The 21504-nt window shown below is 40.1% G+C and overlaps 1 protein-coding gene across 1 annotated transcript in view; it reads left to right on the top strand.

Moving 5' to 3' along the window:
* LOC145438077 (uncharacterized) overlaps window positions 1-21131 on the top strand; it is a 32495-nt gene extending 11364 nt beyond the window's left edge. The window contains exons 4-5 of the mRNA XM_080315470.1: window positions 7412-7656; window positions 20654-21131. Of these exons, the coding sequence (XP_080171596.1) occupies window positions 7412-7656; window positions 20654-20845 (437 nt within the window). The 3' untranslated portion in view covers window positions 20846-21131. The remainder of the gene's footprint in view (window positions 1-7411; window positions 7657-20653) is intronic.
* Window positions 21132-21504: the final 373 nt, after the last annotated feature.

The following is a 21504-nucleotide window of genomic DNA, read 5'->3' as shown; positions in this document are numbered from 1 at the left end:
ATTACAGCAAAATCGGGAAGTAGTCGATTACGATTACATTAGAAAAGTAATCACGATTACTCACGATTACATTTATTTTGCATCGTAGCAGTTATATTGGAAGACAATACATGGGTTGCGCTCGAAAGCCCCAATGATATAACAACTGTTTTGAAAAAAGATGGGACGTTTCCTTGTTACGTCATAATGTACTCATTGCCCATTTTATAGACGGTGGTTTATCGCACCCAATGATTTACATTCTTGCCAGGTCCAACTGCCGCACCCCAATTCCCCAATAGGGTGGGGAGCGTGGTTGGAGGTGACTCAAAAGTATTTTGGAAACCAACATAAATTATAGAGCATTTTCGACAGATTTCATTAACTTGGAATATCTCTTTGAGCTTTGCGATTTAAATGTCTCTAGTCTAGATAGCTTGATTTCGAAATGCATACGTCTCCCCCGCAAGAAATAAAGCATGCATAATTCATAGTAATAGGCATTTAGGTGCCAGTCAATACCGCTCCTCGACACTTCAAAAGACATATGCAGTTTCGGCCAACATGAGACTCCACGAAGTGTGCTATTAAAGAAAGTCATTGGCCAAAACTTAGGGTATGTGTCCATTGTTAATAGCCGCGCTGGGTGGGCGTGACTAATAGTTCATTCTTTCCAATCTGGGACCACGATGCAAATGCCACTCGGGCACCCACAGAGCATTAGACATGACAATTTGTGTGTGCGACTCACGCAAGTTTTTCTTTTAGTCTGCTGTTTGGGCCACTACAATCAATATCTTTTGGCTATATAACAGACAGGAGGTCACGGATTAACAACATACAATAAAGTAATTATTGCAAGACACCAAATGTTATAATTATGAATTACCCCCCACCCACGCTCTTCAGGTAAATCTGACCATCGGGCGCTGAGATAGGATTAGAAATGCAATATAATGCAATTACCAATATTATTGACGAAATTAAATCTTCAACTTCAAAATTGACTACCCTATTATGGGGGCCCAAGACCAAAGTTTGGTTTGGGGACGCTTTTGTTGTTTTGATCCTGATTCTAGCTACAACCCACGCTAACATGGTATATAAGCCGGTGGCTATGGCGGCAGGTCCAAATGTTCAGTAAAGAATTGTGAAAGAGCGACCCGTTTTGGGTAGAATATTATGAGAATAACAGAAAGTGAACATGAAATTCTGCCTTCAACTTAATGCAGATAATGTAATGCAAGCTGCCATTACGAGAAACGGCAAAACAGCGGCCCAGTTATGATGAATATATCAGCAGCTGTTGATTTTAATACTTCGTTGTGGAAATCGTAATTTTTTATTTGGCGAGTACAGAATTTTAAACCATCGTCTGCTGTACGTTCCTACCATACAGGCCTACTGCTCGCCAAGCAGCAACGGTGAAACTGCATTTAACTATAGAATTAGTTTTTTTTAGTCAACCGATCACAAAGTGGGAAAAATTTACCGGTTTTTGAGAATTCTTCTCCGGTTTTGCATGTCTGAAATTTCTGAAAAAGTGTCCTCTTTTTAGATTTCCAAAATATGGTAAGCCTATTCTATAGTTTAACTAAGCATAACCAAACATCAATACAAAAGTTGCTGTTTAGCTTAGGCATAGAGGTGATTATGATTAATTATCATGGTGCGAGGTAGTGGCGTCTGAAATGTATTGATAAACCGATATACAGCACGGTGGGTTTCTTACAATCACACAAATTTACATCGAATATCTATTTACTATGTGTGGATACTTCCTACGCAAAGACGAGCAAAGCTAATAGGCTACCTCTGACGTAATAATGAGCAGTGTCATTTGAAAATCAGACGTTTGTGCTCTCAATAACTGGTATAATAACTCTTCCTTGTTCACGAGTGTTCAGTTTATGTCACAGTCCTTGTACAAATAAAAAGTAATCGTTCTTTCACAAAGAAATCGATTGAATATGGGATGTAGTCGATTACGATTACGATTACTTCGGGATTTTTTCGAATGTAATCGATTGCGATTACGATTACTTGAAAATGCTGTAATCGTCGTAATCGATTACGATTACTAATCGCGATTACCCTATGTCTGTTACTGATACAGGTATATTGAGTATAGAGCCCCATATGCATTGAGAAGGCATATCCGCAACACCCCATAGCTTAAAGTTGAAGCCAACTTCTCCGCATCTCACGAATAACTCAGGAATAAGCCTCTCCCACATCGTTTTCCACAAATCCACGACACCAAAATACTAGTCAGGTCGAAGCATATTACAACTGGAACACCCCACAGACATGGTTTCGTAACTGTCAACACTTACGGAGAATCGCGTTCATACTGGCCATGATTTCCCGGGAATTTACCGAAAAAGCGACTTGTATGAACAAAAGTTCGCGGTAACTCTAAATAGGTGTGAACACGACCTGTTCTCGGAAATGTTACCGTAATTTCTGCTCTATATGAGCATCCTCTGTTTCGGCGCATGTTCCCGAAAGAGTTTCGTAAATCCGGTATGAAAAGGGCCTGTATCAGAGTAAAACATTAGCGTTGGTGAAATCCGCCACAACGTAAGTTAATTCATTGTAATTTCTAAAAACATATTTTGCATCTTCGCGATTACTCTCCAATCACGGATTATATGTAGGCGACGGCCTTTACCGATGCTAAGAAAATGAACCAATCAGGAAACTTCTCGCACGAAATATTCAAAGTCACGGACCAGTTACTTCGATGCGAACCAATCATTTGCAAACCACGCACTGTATAATGTACGTCCTCTAAATCTGAGTGTTTGGTATGACTTAGATCGGGAATCTCACGTGGTCTAACCTCACCAACCCTCTCTCTCTCGTCTCCATCAGAAGGGGGCAGCCATCATTTTGGCCAAATGGCCACGTGCGGTTTACCAAGGATTGTGCGGGCCACTTTAGTATTGAATACCACTTGGCATGGAAGGTTGTGACTGTTGAGACATTTTTCTAATATCAAATTAGGACTATACCCAGAGCAAAAATTATGAGCTGGACGTGAATCGCATCGAGCGCGAAATAACTTGCTAGTAACTTCATGACATGTGCAATGCATGCACACTGCACAGTCAAGTCGGTTTTTGCACTTTTAAACTTTCCACCAGAGACGGGAATTCACTGTTTCAATGCTTGAGCAAGTACAGAATTACGGTAACTGTTTTCGTCACAGAGGCCATTTTCGTTTTGAGCTCTCCAGTCACCACCTCTCATACAAAATACAGTTTTATGTCTATCCTTTTCTGTGCAAACCATTCAATCTTCATGCCATGGATTGAGCCCCATCAATAGTTACAGAAGTCTACTTTGTCAACTGGTTGATGTTTTGGCTGGTCCTTCATAATAGCTCGTCATTGCAGAAAACTGTCCCCGCCTCACGTTTGCCGTGCCGGCATGTCCTCTGCAAATGTGTCCACTCTGTGAAAATACCCCAGATTATTAGCTATGCGGTGTCTGTGGAGTCGGTGGATTAACCTATAAGTGTAGGCTAAATTAGACTGCGCGACAACCTGTTTCAGAAACTTCGATTAAATATGACTATCATTGCTATTACTCTTCTGGTCACGATTGAAGCACACAGCTGCAGCTTGAAGATTTGCGAGGTGATGATGTCCTTGTTGTTTAATTCCGGAAACAGTAAATTCGCACAGTCTGCCAAAATTTTCTAAAAATCCCGTATTTTCTAGCTGGCGTTTTAGCTTTAACGAGATTCTTACCAATTTTGATCGATGTCTTTGTAACGTTGCCGGCAATTTCAACAATGCCTTGAAATATGGATTGCTGGGATTGACACCTATAGCTAGCAACGTTTACCCCATAAGACCAGGTGGAAGATATGTATTTTGACTACGGATAAAACTGTCAGTGGTGCCGTTTTAAAGATCCTCCCTTTGTTGCGACAACTATTCTTTCCTTGTCACGATCTGTTCAAGCCAGTCGTGTTGAGTGTAAGAGTCCCCAATACCTCCAGCAGTATTCTCGGATGAAAACCGATTTTCAAAACATTAACTATTTCAACTCGAGCATATCAAGAAACCAGAACAAATTAGAGAATGAGTCTTCAATAAACAAAACAGAACCGGTGCGATGAGAGAGCTTAATGTAGTGTAGCTAAATGGATATGCAACAATATCGTATCGGTAGTTATTGCATTACTATAATCAAAGATGTTGCGGGCCGCAATATAAGCGTCTGCGGCGCGCGTGTTAAGAACTTCTGCCATAGCTAAATCGAAAACCAACGACGCGGGCCGCACGCCATTTAAACTTGGAACTTCTTTACGGACGAACAATTTTTACGGGGTGCAGGTTATCGGAAATAGTGTTATTAAACTGAGTACTTTTGGTCTGCCATAGAATGCGCAAAATGTGTCCTAATTGAGTAAACTCGGAGTGGCTACTTCTACGTTCTAGCCACCGTATTGGAATTAAAATTGAATGATTTTTGCATAATGTGCCGTTCCGCTCTCGTAGCGGCGGCTGCGCGTCTTCACTTCTTAACCCGTTGCGAATTTCCTGGCACGATATCTTCACTGCTGCACTTGCTCGACTCGACATCCATATTTTAGCCCGATTTCTTTGTATAGTACGCGGGAAACATATGCTGTGTCACTCACTTTGCTTCCACATGATACAACAGCACGGACTCTCAATGCCACATGAAAAATATGTAAACCATCATTTGGACCGTAACTCACACAGCTCTTCATTAAGCAAAACAAATAAATGAACCATACTGGAAATTTATACTCGAATAAATATGTCAATTGAACCCATTTGATGCGTTATTTTCGTGATCTAATTAAGAGATATAATACATTGATGATTCTGCTACAGGTTTCAAGCAAATTTAATAGACAGCCAAAGCCTACTCTCCACGAAGCTACAGACCTGAATAGTAAATAGCGCAGTTGTTGACCTTGCAGCGAAGTCAGCAGATGCACGCAAATTAATATAAGTATATCGCATAAATTGGTGCATCGGTATCGGCGACTTTTAATCATCACTCATGCAGTTATCGCATAAGGACTTATCCATTACTACCGAATCTCTACGGATCTACCGGACTCAATATATAAGGCTGCGGTGAGTTTTGCGTGGACTAAGGTCTTGTAGGGAATTGATTTCAGAAGGGTTCCGGACGGCGGATTGTTGCAAAAATTTGTGAGTGAGGGCATATTGACTGCTGGCATTGCCACGAAAGGTTTGGTAGCCGTGCGCAAGATATTAGGTTCCTATTTGGACCGTTGAAATCGTTGTGTATTCATAGATGAGACTCGTTTGATAGCCACTAATTTGTGAGGAATTGCGTTGAGTGAGGTCTTGAATAAGACAAATTTCAACATTGTTCCGGAATCTATATGAGTGCAAGTTATATTGCGTCACAATGCCAAACTCGATTACAATGCAAAATTCGAAGCTGATGTTGGGGGGTTCCAGGACCGTGAGCAGAACAAAACCTCTATTTTCGTAATCAGTACAGCAGTATAGCTTTCCATTGGTACCCGTTTTTTTTTTTCAAATTTAGCGCTCGGCAAGCCGGTCAAAAATTGCGGTGAAATTGCCTTTGACGTAACCCAAATGCAGTGAGCCGTTCAATCTCGCTGTGTCTACACCATTTAGGACACTATGCTCACATTATCCGATTTACTGTGACAAAACAATGCAATCACTGAGCCATTAACATTAATCAATAACCTTGGCGCTTCATATAAGTGATGAGTAGGGCGATTTTTTTGACCTAAAAAATCTAAATTTTACTACTTATCCTCATTTCTGGTTGGAACTAACAGTCTGTCCTTACGAAGTAGTTTGGCTTGAAAAAACGTTTTTGATTGAAAAACTGACAAATTTATACATGAAAAAACTTGTATTTTAACGAAATCTGGCCCAATGAAGAACTCCAGTAGTTACATCACGTATTTTGGAAGAAATAATAGAAATTTGTTGTAGTACAACGAAAGATACTTTCCTACATTCTCGGGTATTGTCTGTCCTCACTAAGTAGCTTGCCAAGAATGGAAAAAGAACGTTCAACAGCAGCAGTTGTTGGCTGACAGCACTATTGCAGCAATTTGAGCGTACACTACTGTCTGCTGGTGACGCACCGTGTTGCTTCATTCTGACAATGTTGACTACAACACAATTTTTAATCATGCGCATCTTGATATAAGAACCATGCAATGTCCAAGCAGTCTTGCTTCAGTTAGGATATTGCGGTACGTTCACCATAACACCATGTCCACCTATGTGGTTCATTTGTCGTTTACGATTCACAATGGGCCGTTAACAACGGTAGGCCTATGAAGTAGGCTACAAGCTGTAAAATATCAAATGATAAGTTCACCGACAGTGCAAAATCTACGATACAAACGAAGTCCAGGGGTGAACATTTTTTTGAATTTGTAAACAATTTTGACAATTTTTAACCCAACGCTACAATTTTGACAAAATTTTGACCTATTTTGACATGTAAAAAAAACTGCCCTAGTGATGAGCATCTAACGAACTCGGATAGTATACAGATATATACGGATATTGATCGATTTTTTTGGCAGTCAGATACGATTCGGATATTATGACGGATTTTTTTTCGGATATTGTTAGATAGTTGTAACTTTAATACGGATATTTCCGAATAGTTGTAAACAGAAGTGATTTTAAAATATCGATACCATCGATAGAATGTCATAAAACAAAAGAATTGTCGAATTAGACTATATTTCAAAAACAATCTTACAACGCTACAACTGTGAACGATGTAACGATTGCGTATCAGCTAGGTCCAATTTCCTCGCCTAGGCAATGATCATAGTCATTTAGCGCCATTAGCCAACACCAGAGGAATCCATTCTTCAATCAGAGAGAATTATACTTAAGAAAGTTACAATGCGTATTGTTGGCTAACTTGGCGTATCGTGACAGTGATCGGATATCCTCCTTTTCATTATTATACGAATGACCACAATTAATATCCTTTTCGTTCGTATGTGAGTTGCACAACTTATTTGTCTGCTATAATATCTCGATCGGGGTGAGTGAGTCTCGGTCGCAATTGAGATTTGATCAGTGAGCTGTCTGCGAACAATTTTCTGATGGGTGTAATCAATTTCACAAATCGAAACTGAGGTCTTTGCCATGGTTCTGGCAAGACTGCCAAAGTGTGCAAGTATGGAAATTTAATTCCATACCACACTTGGAAATTTCTATACCATAACACACTAGGAAATTTTCTTACCATATCACACTTGCCTATTTTTTTTATATTTCATACCGAAATTACGTTTCATACGACACCATACGCCTACAACCTACCACACCATACTACGCCCTGCCAATGATCTCTGTGACGATATGACCGCTCAAGTGCTTGACTATTCACTTCATTGCAGAGTATGACTGCAGAAGACTGGGAGGGCTGCTCCATTCCAAAAAATGTTTCACTCTACCTCATTTGACATCATCACGTGATATGACGTACGATCAAGCAGTTGCAGAATGCACAAAACACGGAGCTCTATTGGCTGAAATTCATGATCGAGCTGAACAAAGGTCGTTGTACCAGTTTGTTCTCACAAAGATGCCTGCTGGTCACTCGATCGCCGAAGTATGGTTGGGGATGGAATACAAACACTCGGTAGTTGCATAAAGTTATTATTGTATAGGCTACAGTAGGGTTGTTCAAAATTAACTTGAGAATTTTTTCAAATTTTTTCGGCTACGCTGTAAATCTAAAAGGTGGCAATATCCTTCATACAATTTGGTTCACGTTTTCCACCGTATATGGTGGAATGCAAATCCACCCTAGGTTTTCAGCCCCAGCTGCCCCGTATAGGCTAACTGTGTTATGCAATAAGGGATTATGCAAATACCTTAGAAAACATACAAATATGCTAATCCATGCATTTTATTCAGCTTATTCAAAGAGCCATAATTATGATGGCAATTCTATTGGTTGCACAACATTTACCAGTTTTTGATCAGTTCGTCAATTAACAACAGTCCATGATCATTATTATGGCAACATATTAGTAACTTCACAACAGACCGTTCGATCTCTACACCAGGCAACTTGAATAGGTGTGAGAAAACGAAGGTTAGACTGTTCTTGATACTTCATCATAACTTTCAACGATGAGTCCATCCAAGTGCAGGCTCCATGGAGAATCGTAAACCATGGTTGGATACTGAGATTTGGAATCTGGAAGATATATCGGTATGAATATATCAAACTTCAGAACAATATGAGATCGAGAACAAACCAATATAGTAATTTAATAAATCATATCTACTGGACAATTTATAGTCAAAAAGTAGGTAGACATAACTGTGCCACAAATTGCTGATATTTTTTTTTCGCTCTAAAATCCCCTTCATCAGAGGCGGTCAGTAACAAAATATTGAAGTTGGTTTGACTGCTAGCGCTCCTTACTCAAGTAGATGTTTTAGACCACTTCCACTTTTAACTAACCGTCTTTGAAGCAAAACTATGTACTTTATTTCCCTCTTGATTTCACTTTGTTGCGCCGATAGCAGACGATATATATAGACTTAAGACCTCGGTAGCTTTCGCACTCTATTTAACGTCCACTTGCGAATGAATATAACTTTATTAGTTACACGAGCTTTCGGAGCGCCGCTCCTTCATCAGGTGTAAAAGCGAATAATTTTGTATTACGAAAGTAGTGATGCATCAATATTTCGAGTGAAATTACCATGGCATCAGAATGATATTTAATTAGCGACTTGTCACCAGTCATTCTGCTTTAGTCTCGATGATGTATCGTTTAATTCCGTTATCTCCAATTGACTGCTACATGTATGTGATACCTGTACCATATCTACTTTGAAACAACTTACTTGAATACTTTTGAGACTTTTCACTTTCTATTACTTGAAATAGGTTGAGCATATCCAGGAAATCGCTACTTCTACTCGGAATTGAGTAGACCTTTATAGTGTACTTCTACTTCAGTAGCAATGCTGTGTACATTGACGATTTACCCGCATGATCCATTAAGATTACCTTGAGCAAAATATTTACAAGTAACATTTTATCAGAGTAAAATGCCACCAACATCCCCATGGCATCAGCTGTGGGTAGTTGGCTACTTTTACAAACGGATTGCTAGGTCTGTAATAAAGGCTATCAAAGCGATTGTAACTTTGACAATTAGTATTATAAATTATTTATCTTCGTACAACTTACCTGTCCAATAGTAAGAAAATTATCATGTGCTTCTCCATGCCCGCAGACAGTTTTCGGTCTTACGTGGTGATGAGGCCCGCGTCGCCGTCTACAGGCTTTGAGGCGCAAACATTTTCGAGCATGAACATTAGCAAGACGAAGCGACCTTCCAATACAACTGATGTTCACTGCATAGACGTAGCCAGGGCCGAATGGGACCATATTCAATCAATCAATCAATCATTTATTTTGTCACACCAGCGAAAATCCGGTACGGACCAGGATGACGACGAGGGGCCGCAAGGCCTTAGTACACAGTCGCCACCTGAAGGAGTATAACACATTACAATCAATGGCGCATAACAAATGAAAATAAATATACAAAACTACAAGAAATGCAGAGATAAATTTTTACAGGGATACATCGAGCTATATAAAGAACACAGTGCAGAACTGAGTCTGCATCAGTAGCAAATCTCACGGTACTTAATAACACAAGACCGTAATATCATTATCGGCATTTAGTCAGTATACTCATCTAATATATATTTCCGATAACGTTTTTTAAATAGGTGGTCGGGCAGATCTCTGAGGTCTACTGGTAGAGAGTTCCAGGTAGCGGCACCAATATAATAGAAACTTTCCTAGGTGGACGATTTAGATACAAGCGGAAGTGACAACCCCTTTGATGAGGCAGAACGAGTGAAGTGCGAATGTACCGAGGCAGAAGTAGTGAAATGTATGTCAAAGAATGGTCTATTATGATGGAAGATATTGTGCATCATTTTTGCTGTTTCGTATTTTATGACGTCAGCCACTCTCAGAATACCAAGTTTTTTTGGTATTCGTATATTTGGTATTGGTATTCGTAATATTTACAAATAGTTGATGGATTCAAAGTAAAAATATTTCGCGCGCTTCGTGCGATTTTGTGTCTCTACGTACGTGTTTTGATTGTGAGAATACAGTATCATACATACACTAGAATAGGCCGAGGCCGTTGGGTTGCAGGAGTTTTCAACAAAGTAATTAATAAGAATGAACCAGCCCCAAGTGAATAATCTGTGATAAGCTTATGAATGTATATTGTATATTCTTATGCCATAATCAATGTTCAAAATTATAATTATACGTGCTGTAAATTTTCGAAGATACCACTTGCTCATACACTCACCAATATCATTGATCAAATTCATTCATTTATGGAAAATACTTCGAACTACCTAGAACTACCTTGTGGCTTTTTGATGCATGTTGAATTTTATTCGATTAAATGCGTTCAACGGAGCTAAAAATTGGCACAAATCTCAACAAACGGCATCAGAAACCATTGTTTATTGCGCTCACAGCTACTTGCAATATTTTAGACACACCTTAGTGCAACACTTATATAACAAATCGCCGTTTTTGGTGTAACATATAAGAGTTGTTCTGGTGCGCATTTGGTATTTGAGCACGTTCTTTAAAAATTTCGAGTAGGTTCCAGATCCGCTTTAGCCACATCACCATTCTTGGTTATTACTGACATATCACAAAGCTTATCAGATGAGATTTGCATAATGCAATCTCGCAACTAATCTTCGATTTGCATATTTTTATAGTATCGGCATTTTGGCATTCTAAGAAAACATGCACGGACCATCGTCGACTTGTTGGTACCCTCATAGAATACTGCCTTGCAACCTGGCCAATAATATCCCCCTGGTTTTGTTTCGTTTTAACGTTTAACCGTCACTGGTTTCTTGTTTGTGTTGTTTCTGAAGGAAACAGTTACCTTCGGTTGGAGTGAACTCAATATGTATGTGTACAACTTCGATCTCTACACTGGCATCTCGCCGTTGCGCTTATCAACAAGATGATAGCTTTGAAAACTGTGGCTACATGAAGCTGCCTGTGTTCCTTCTGGTCCTGGGTAGCTTCAAGCAACTTTTGACAATAGTGTCAACTGGGACTTCGTTTGCTTCTCCAAGCGTATACAGCCAAATTAACGTAACATTGTTTCAAGATGGATTACATTAGACTCTTCACTTTACTATGCTTGGCAAATGTATAGATTATAGAAGAGGTGTCCTGTCCTATCCTTGCCTAAATATGAGACGCCCTTGTACAAATACTTGGTAGCATCAGCGTCCACCATCTGGCATTTTACCCCAATTATTTGCTGGCATTTTGACCATGTAATAAACGAAAACAATATTATCTTTATCGAGTCCACACCTTTTTTTACTCCTTATGTCAATAGAAAGCTCATGTCTTCCATAAACCTGTTCCTCGAGAGGGTCTGACTAAACATAATGTACTCATGCCCTCAGTTCTCATATGCATTCAATTTACTAGATCCAGCTCCGTCTCCCCACGAAGATCCATAGACCAGAGCAAAGTCCCTCTGCCCTTGTACCACCCTAGTATATTAGTATGGACAATACAGATGTCGGCTTGGTCTAATGGTACATTCCAAATGTCATGTCCTGTAACATGCTGAGCTTCAGAAATATAATATTACAGAGCCTTGGTGATTCGGAACGAGGAAAATCCACGGCCTTCTATTACAAGGGATGTTGTTGCTAAAACAGTTAGACCAAGTCGATATTAACAAAGTTCTGTTGTTACAAACGACTTTTCTGCGTTTAGCAGATACATAACCACTTTCAAGAATATGAAACTGCGATGCCTTAAGGTAGAAAAACTGTAATGCGTCAAAAAAGCCACTCGGTAGTTGTAGGTAATTCTGTGTCAGAGTTGGATCCATTACAATAATTAAGTTCAATTACATTACAATTACAATTAATCAATGCTTAAAATATCAAATTACAATTACAATTATATTTACTGTTAAACATGTAATTGATTCGGCAGAGAGGTGTTCTTTGACAACCGTAGCGACGTAATTAGCAACAATCTCCAGCTATTCATGTTTCATTCATGATACGTAGAATACCCAATATATTAAAAAAACTCGAACGTATTCGAACTATTCCTAGTCATGAGTACGGAACACTATAAACACAAAAAACTGGTTCAAGCGACTGTTAACAGCCAAATGTTTTAGCGACTAACAGCGAATAGGCTACAGGACAGTCAATGAAATGTAATCAAACGATTAAGCTACTCAGAGCTGAGTGAGGATAATGAAATGTAATTGGTAAGGCGTCAGCGATAAGGATGATACCGATAAGATGTGTAAAATTAAAATAAATGCAAAAAGAAAGAATCTCCTGATAACTAGGAATTACAACATTTTTGTTCGCATTTACATTTTCACTTCCTCGGAAACTGTTAGATTGCATTTGATGAACATTAGGGTGCGAAAATTTCTGACCCCAGAAAATTTGGCCAAGATTGGAGGTAAGATTGGGATAACATCTCAACAAATGCCGGATCAAGTTTGATGAAGCCTTGGTTGGAAACTTGAATTTCTTTTTGCAATTGTTGCAGCAAGCCTCGGTACTGGTCCAAGATTTAAAAATAAAATTCTGACAGTGGTGTAGGAAATGGTTCAGCACAGGTTTCAGAAGAGTTTATTTGCTGTTCATCCATTTTTGAAAAATTAAGATTTAGTTTAACCCACCGATTCTCTAACTTTTCTAGACACGCCCCCCTTTATGACAGTGAAATATTTCGTCCCCCCCCCCCCCCTTATCGTCATATCGCAAAATGAAACCAGAATGTTAGCAATCCGTACAGATAGTTTGATGGTATGGAATGTTATGACTTTTGATGAGGGAATCCACCAATATAAAATTCGGACTATACACAGAGTAATTATGAGGTGAATCGCGGCAAGTGCGGAAAAATTTCAGTTTACCGGAGCTTCGCGCCCTCTTCAGATGCTTCCACGCCGCCCAAGGGGGGCACCCCCCCCCTCCGTTTGAGAACCACTGGTTTAGCCTATATTGTAATTCACAAAGTTTTCTGTTGCTACTGAAGTATGGGAAACAGTTTAGCATGGCTGAATTATCTAGTTATAACGCAGCACGCATAGAACACCGATGTAAATAGACTAATTATTACAGGTGGTGACTGTGTACTAAGGCCTTAAGGCCTTGCGACCCCTCGTCGTCATCCTGGTCCGTACCGGATTTTCACTGGTGTGACGAATAAATGATTGATTGATTATTTTATATTGTGATTCTCAGGTCTCCATAACAATGAGATTGAAATTGTAATTGAGCAGAATTTTCATCAAATTAGAATTACAATTACAATTACACAAAATAGAAATGCTTCAATTAGAATTACAATTACATGAAAAAATGTAATTATTACATTCAGCTCAATTACAAATTACGATTGATCCAACTCTGGTATGTGTATAACTTTTTTAATTGTACTAGATGAGTGATGAAAATCGTAAGTAGGGTGGCCTACATAAAATAAATAAAAGTCAAGAAGTTTCAGTCGAACAGCGTAGGATTTGACTGAATGCCAGCTCTTCAAAAATGAAAATGCGTCAAAAAAGCCACTTGTTCGTTTTATTGTTAATCACATTCATATCACCGACTTGGGCTCGCCCATCAATCGGTCGCCCAATCCAGATATAGTTCGCAACTGCAGGAATGTGTGCGTCTCTTAATTTTATGTACAAAGGGTAGTGCAGGGTACGATGGACGGATCTGTGGCGCGTTCCCATGGGGGGAGTTACCCTAAACTCTTGAAAAAAAAATCAGGAATCCGGCCCGCCTCATGTTCATGTTCTCCTATCCGGCCCGCCGGATGGAGAAGTTGCCCGCCCCTGGTCTAGTTCAACAAAAATAACAAAAAGAAGAAAATATCTTAATATATGAGACAACTAAATTTTAGGAACTGGTACCAACATATTTGGGAATTCATTGAATAGTTTTCTACCTACAAACTACATGTATTCACTGATAGGCAAAATCTTCCTGGATGTAGTAGCTAGTCATAATGCATTAAGAAAATTTGATAGGCCTAAATGGAAGCTCAATCCTACCTTTAACTATAACGTATAACCTATACTTTTAATTGAAATCCGATCATTGTATTTTATATCAGCATCGGACAGATCAACCCAATCCATAAATTCCAAATCATAGCACTGAATATGCAATAATTCAGGCGCTAACGAATCTCAGAGCAGCAGTTGACAGTATATCCTCTTTTGTAGTCACATTAATGTTCTTGTTGGTTGTTTTTTTGTTTTGATATTCGTGGTGTTTCGACTACACTGGTCATTTTACACCAGACCGATGTACTTTATTTTTGATTTCGTATTTATGCTGCTTGTTGCACGGCTCAATTCTAGGCTTTTATAAGACACCGCTTATGCGGATCACGTGACAAGGAGTCTAGATAAACCTCCATCACTAAGATAGGAATTCTGGGGTCGATCTCGGTCGGACTCGAACCCGAAACCCATTGATGTTGCAGCTGTTGATAATACCACTATACGCTATCTCGCCACGCGCAATCTTGCTGCTGCTAGTGAAAATAACTAAGCGTCTCATAATCCTCGAAGATTGAAATGTAAGAATTTACTTTTTAATTCCCCCTCACACCAAGTAGTTTCAGGATTGAAGACAAGATTTGCCTCGATCGCGGTCGGTTGTTTGGTGTTGGCAGAACGGTATTCGGTTCATAAACAAATTTTGACACTTAGAAATTTACTGCCACCAGAGAGATACCGGAAGAGCTCTCCCCATTTAAAGAATAAGAATCGCCGTAATGATCATCCAAACAATCAATATTTATCTAGTAAAACTAACACAGAACAATGTCAAATATTTATTAGAACTACGATACCGGGCGTACGAATATGAAACATACTTTTCAACACAAATTCGTTATATCAAAATTACCTGCAGGCCTACTTGAATTACCTAAGATGAGATATCAGCAGAAAACACATCGGATCTTTAGATGCACCATTCTCGGATATTATATTGCTTATGACGAGGTCATTGTATTTATGGTCAAGAAGACTCAAGAGTGATACCGGTACCTAATACGAAATTGATTAGGCAACCTATGGCACCACTAATGCACTAAAATCAACATAAACCGAAATGCATTACCCCAATATACTCAAGATCAACACTGAATAGATCTATTTCTGTGACGCACTGACTGATATCATGCTTAAGCCCAAGTCTTGCAATAAGATATCGAATAGCGATCGTTAGAGTCCCGGATTTTGAGAATATTGCAGTGGCGATTAGCGTTGGGACCCCGGGATTTGAAGCAATCCCGACCCCGGGATTATTCCCAATGAAATCCCGGGATTTGTAAACAGCATGTACCAAGGCTTACGTAGCCCCATATCTCTTATTTTGGTAATAAAGAAGTGTCATAAATTCGACTGATTGTCTAAAACAGTGGCCTCAAACAGACGCGGCCCGCGAGAACATTTTTCGCAGCCCCCGTCGGCATTTTGACTTTTCGAGTATTCGACAATATTTAACTGGGAAATTTCTTATTTCGGATTTGAGAACTTAACATTCAGTCCAAAACCACTCCAAAAACCTGAATCGCTATCACATTTGAAATGTCCGCTAGCTGCGAAATTATAACGCGACAGCTTTTACGACGACATGATGAATTTTTCTCTAGCATGGTGTATAACTGTCCATAACCCATTATTTCGACGAATTATGCCAAGCCAACAATATAAAAAATCAATCGTGGCAAACGGGAATATTACAGGAGTGAATCACATTTTCACAATGTGTATGGAATGTCAGTCTGCAAATCCGTCAAATAATGCATACTCCCAATTACATATTATACCTATCTTTGATGCTGCGGCCCGCCGCGTCATCAGGAACTACGAAATAGGCCCGCGAGCAAATTTTAGTTTGAGACCTCTGGTCTAAACGATGATACTCGTGATGCTCCAATGATTTTGCGTCAATATCACAAGGAATAAATTTTTTGTGTAACGCGTATGTGTATTTTACTACTTTTCTAATCCCGGAGCCAAAAGCGCACAAGTACAGCACACGCGATTCAACGAAGAACAACAACTACCATATGATCAGGACGGAATACAAGAAAACGCATTGTTCTATCAAGTATGCCGGATCACAATTGTGGAACAGCATCTCGCCGGCTATCCGACAGTCGTCGAGCATGTCCGCATTCAAGTCGAAATATAAGCATTTTCTTCTAGCCAACCTTCAGGACTACCGGACCACGACCTAACATCGACCTCGCCCTCCGCGACATGCCACCTCATTTTGTAGATGGCGTCTTATATTCTCTGCATTACTTTTCATTCAGTGTGCATGCCTCTTGTTTACTTCGCCTAGACTAAGGTGTGTGTCTGATCTTAAGGGCTTCTCCAAGTTGTTTCGACACCTTCCTATCTTTTCATTGTATCGCAGTCTTGTGATGTTTTGAAATGATGAAAATATTAATAAACGGATTGATTGATTAAATAGTCGCGGACACCACGCGACAGTATTTTTTGTAACCAATGGATACCACCAGCTCATTTTATAGAATGACAAGTACTACTACTGCGTTAATTTCAACTTTTCCGTAACGCGCATGTCGAGATTATTGCAATCAGTAAAAGTGATGTTTGGTTCTGTTCACAAGGTTAACTCAAATTGATCATTGCTTCTATGCGTTGAGTATGCATAAACGTCCTGTTTAGTCGAAAACCGAATCGAAAATTACACAATTAACGAAAAAATTATATCAAATCATTGCAACTCTTAGGTATAGCTGATATAAGTTACAAACTTCACGTTTGCGTTAATCCTAACGGAGGCTTGCAGTATCCATATTACTCGGATTTCGGTTATACGTGATTTATTGTTGTTGTTTAGTATACATGGTGTTTCGACTACATTTGTCATTTTAAACCGGATCAATATTCTCTATTATGATTCAGTATTTACCGGCTTGTAGCACGGACCACATCTAAGCTCTTTAAGACACGGCTTACGCAGGTGTCATGGCGATGAGGACCGTAGATGAACCTCCAACACATAGGTAGAAATTCTGGTGTCGACCTCGTCGGACTCGTACCCGCAACCCACGGGTGTACCAGCTGCGTAACTTAGGTCTACCACTGCGCTATCTCGCCACACTATACGTGTGTTACGTTACGATATATGTTATTCTCCCACGGTCCAATGTAAATAGGCCATGTATTTCATCATCTTCTGCTTAAAATCCTAATCCACAATCACATTGCATATTCATCGAGAAGGTACGTAGTTAAACAAGTTTGAGAATCCCAGATATACAGTAAACTGCATATGTTAATCAGTGTTGTAAGTTGTAACCAAGTCACATGGCTCCGAGCAGGGCCGTAACAGTACTTCGTCAGGCCCCCCCAAATAACTTTGGTCTTGGGCCCCCCATAGGGTTATAGACCTAACTTCTGGGGGCCTTCGCCCCCCAGACCCCCTTCCGGCAATACACTGTTTACCACTATTCATCTTGTTAATTGGGAGCTTGTTGAGTGAACCGCCTTTTGCCGCCTAAGCGCGCGAAGCGCGGAAAATTTCTAGAATTCATTATTCCATCGGTCAGTATGGTCGGGAATTGCATATATTGTTATCAATTTTTATCTTCTCTCTGCTCACGGAACCAGATTTGCCGGTAGAGCTGATTGAGGTGTGTTTGAAAAGGTAGGACCACTCAATAATAATTAAACATCTTCGGGCGTATACCCGTTGGCAGGAACGAAACTGCACCTCGCCGGGCCCCCAAAAACGTGTGGGTCTTGGGTTCTCATAGGGTGATAAAACGATTCCCCCCATCACGTTGTTCGCGTTTGTCACGGAATTATCTGTAGGCTACTGTGTTGTGAACCAGCGCGAAGCGCGAAAATTTTCGATATAATTGATGATAAAATCGGTCAATCAGATCGGCTATTGCTTATATATTATGCTATCAATTTATTGTCCTCTCTACTCACGTAATTAGATTTACCGGTAGAGCTGAGTGAAGTGTCTTGAAAACGGGAGGGCCCGTAAATAATGATTAAACATCTTCGGGCGGGCGGACCTGTTGATATGACTTCATTACATGATGTTATTTCGTGACTTCCAGTCTGCTATATCAAAAATATAGGATCGCCCTAAATCGCTTCTAAACTAAGAAACGCACACGATTTCAAATTGGTATTTCTTCACTGGCACAAAAATATTTCCCAGCCGGATGGTATTTGTCTTGTGAGGTTCAGATTGCAAAGACAGGAACATTCGGCGCCAGTCATTTAGGCGCCTATGGACAATTAAACCTATATGCATTTTGTATAGCCTTCGGTCTGCATAAGGGCATAGACCTTTTCGGCCAAGCTTTTCTCGCTGCCGATCGTTCTGGCACACTTCTTGGGCTCGCATGTTATATGGCCTAAAACTTGATTGTATGTCATGGTGGGTCGTGGCGCGGTAATTGCCCAATACCCCATAATATAGAAAAACCGCTACTTAAATTCGCGCGCAACGCGAAAAAAATTGGAAAAAATTGCATAAATTTTCAAAAAAATACTCCATGATTTATGCTAATTCACGAAATAATTTTGGGCCCCCTTCGAGCTCGGGCCCCCCAATTGGGGGGTTTGGGGTGCGGCAGTTACGGTGCTGGCTCCGAGTCACAAGTCAATCTCACTTTTGTAGTTTGATTCAAGTCAAGTCGAGTAATTTTCTATTCACCACCGAGTCAAGTCCGAGTCCAAGTCAGCGATCAGAGGGTCGAGTCCGAGTCCAAGTCATTGTGTTGACTGCTCAGTTTCCAGTTGAAGTCTTGTCAACCCACTTTCTGAAACTCTGTTTGGTGATATCGAGTGGTTTGCATTTAGAGTATACTAATTTTCCTCACTTTTGGCAGCTTCTGCTCGCATTTTCACGTACCAGTACCAATAGGCGAAATCCCAATAGTGTGGTGACTATACTATTCTTCGAAATCACAATGAAATGTCGGTCTTGGCCGTCTGAGATTCGAGTCAATACACAGATTGACTAGAGACGAGTCGAGTCATTTCAGAATTTTGCGAAAATGACTCGAGTCAAGTCGAGCCATCAGAAAATCGTGACTCGAGTCGAACTCGAGTCGAGTCATGACTCGAGTAATTACAACCCTGATGATATTCACACCCTCCTTTTTTATTTTGAGAATTCCTCGTCATTTTTTCTTACTCTTCGTCGTATACGTCCTTCGCCGGTTCGTTGTCTTTGGTTTTATGAAAAGGCTTTTCGAAGTACAGAACTTCATTATTGCAGCAAACAATACGTTCATATTGCCAAATTTATTACACTCGATGCTTTTCGACTGGCTCTCTTCAGGAGTGAACGCCAGTAAATGAGGTTAACAAAGTTCAATATATAGAAAGAATTTTGTCGTTGTGACGTAATAATAACAAGTACACAGCGTCGCGAACGGCACTAAACAGCGCACGGTTCCGGTACAGCACGAACAAAATCAGCTGTAAAACAACCGAATGACAAAACAACACTAATGGAGGATTCCCAGCGTGTAGAGATGTTCCTTCTGGCGACAGAGGATCGGCTTTTGCAGCTTTATAATGGTTGATTCAAGGACCTTTAAATGAAAAAGAGAACGACCACGAGCAACTATTGAAAACTGATTGTTATTGTAATATTTTGCACACTCTGGGTGTTTCAAGAGGTGCTGTCCGATGACAGAATTACATGCTGTTACTTGGTCATAATCACGCATGGTAACTAGGGACCGTGATGATGAAGCAGACATGTCATCACCCTGCGAATTCCTAATTTGACGTGGGAAGTGCTGACGAATTCTTTGTTGCAAGCGTTGAGATTTGCGACCCACATACCGACTCCCCTGACGAGGGTCAGCCGAAAAGCTTCGGGAATAAATATGAATATTTTATTCAAATGTGTTATTATAGAATGTAAACGTTTACATTCCATAGTGTTATGATGTTCTGTACTCCTAAGCGTGTCTTTAGTCATCTCTGCCGTTCGCGACTCTGTCAATATTACGTCACAACGACAAAATTAGTTCTATATTTCAAACTTTGTTAACCTCATTTACTGGCGTTCACCCCTGAAGACAGCCAGTCGAAAAGCTTCGAGTGCAATAAATTTGGCACTATGAACGTATATTGTTTGCTGCAATATTTTATGAAAAGACGCTGAAAGAACAGTAACTTAGGGGAGTGGGGCCCAGATAAACCGCCGACATGTCGACATCCTGGGAAGTGCCACTGACGAGAATCAAACCGAGTACTCTTTCGTCGATGGTGCCAACTTTCCACTCCATGAACCCTGCATATATCTCGTTCCGTGGGGCCTGGGGAGCACCAATGACGATCAGATGAAAACGACAAATTTCCGCCTGTTCATGAGGAACATTACCTGATTGTATCATGGTGGAACACTGTTTAGTTATGAGGCATACATCGAAGAAGTGTCCAAATTTTATTCTTTCGTCGTTCCCAAGTCAATTATTACTCTTCCAGTATCGGCTGACATGTACTTTTCTACAGACTTCAACTCTGCTTTACCGATCAGGAATGGAAAAACATTCAAACCAATTTCAATGGCATCCATCATATCCATCATCCTCATCGTCACGCAAATACATGGCCTTTGACGTTAGAAATGATGGTTCTTCATCCACCGGACTATGGAATTACTACAAGGCAGGCTCACTGCAAGGAGTGGTATGCGAGAAATAAACCTGATCACTCGTTACAAATACAGAAGAAATACATATTGCTTTATTATTGATGCGATCTCGATGCATGAGTCCGTCGCAGAATTATTGGAAATGTTTCACATGACTAACTCCTATCATGGGACGTTTATTGAAATTTGTTAGAATATTGAGCAAAATATATTCGGGCGATGATAACAGTTAGGAAAGCACGCGTCTATAAGTCAAGTCAAGCGTAATAACGTGAAACTTCAAATTATCAAGTAAAGGTAGTAGCTTATGTTCATGAAATGAGAGAGAGAGAGAGAGGGAGAGAGAGAGAGAGAAAGAAATAGATAGTCGGAGTAGTATCAGGGACTATTTTGACGCAGAACGTGTTCCCATCATTTGTTTACCGTAATCGCCCCAGCGCTCAGATCTGACTGACTAACTATGATAACACCTTCGTCGTATAAGATATGATATAATTGTAGAGAGTGAGGTTAGCGAATGATATATTTTTCGTCAGTTGAGTCATGACAGGAGGTCATTGCCGGGTCCAGCTCAACCCAAGCATGATAAATGTGAGAGTCAGCGTGTGATGTATCGGACTTTCGAGCGATCTTCGCATCTGTTTTCAAATTTATGAAGTAGATCAAGTGACTATATAGGATCTAAAAGCAGCTTAATTGCTGACCAAAT

The sequence above is a fragment of the Botryllus schlosseri genome, chromosome 4 (assembly GCF_051294905.1).
Source record: "Botryllus schlosseri isolate E-star chromosome 4, Bs_hap1, whole genome shotgun sequence".
In the NCBI taxonomy this organism is placed as follows: Eukaryota; Metazoa; Chordata; class Ascidiacea; order Stolidobranchia; family Styelidae; genus Botryllus; species Botryllus schlosseri.
This window is presented reverse-complemented; position numbering and strand designations above follow the sequence as displayed.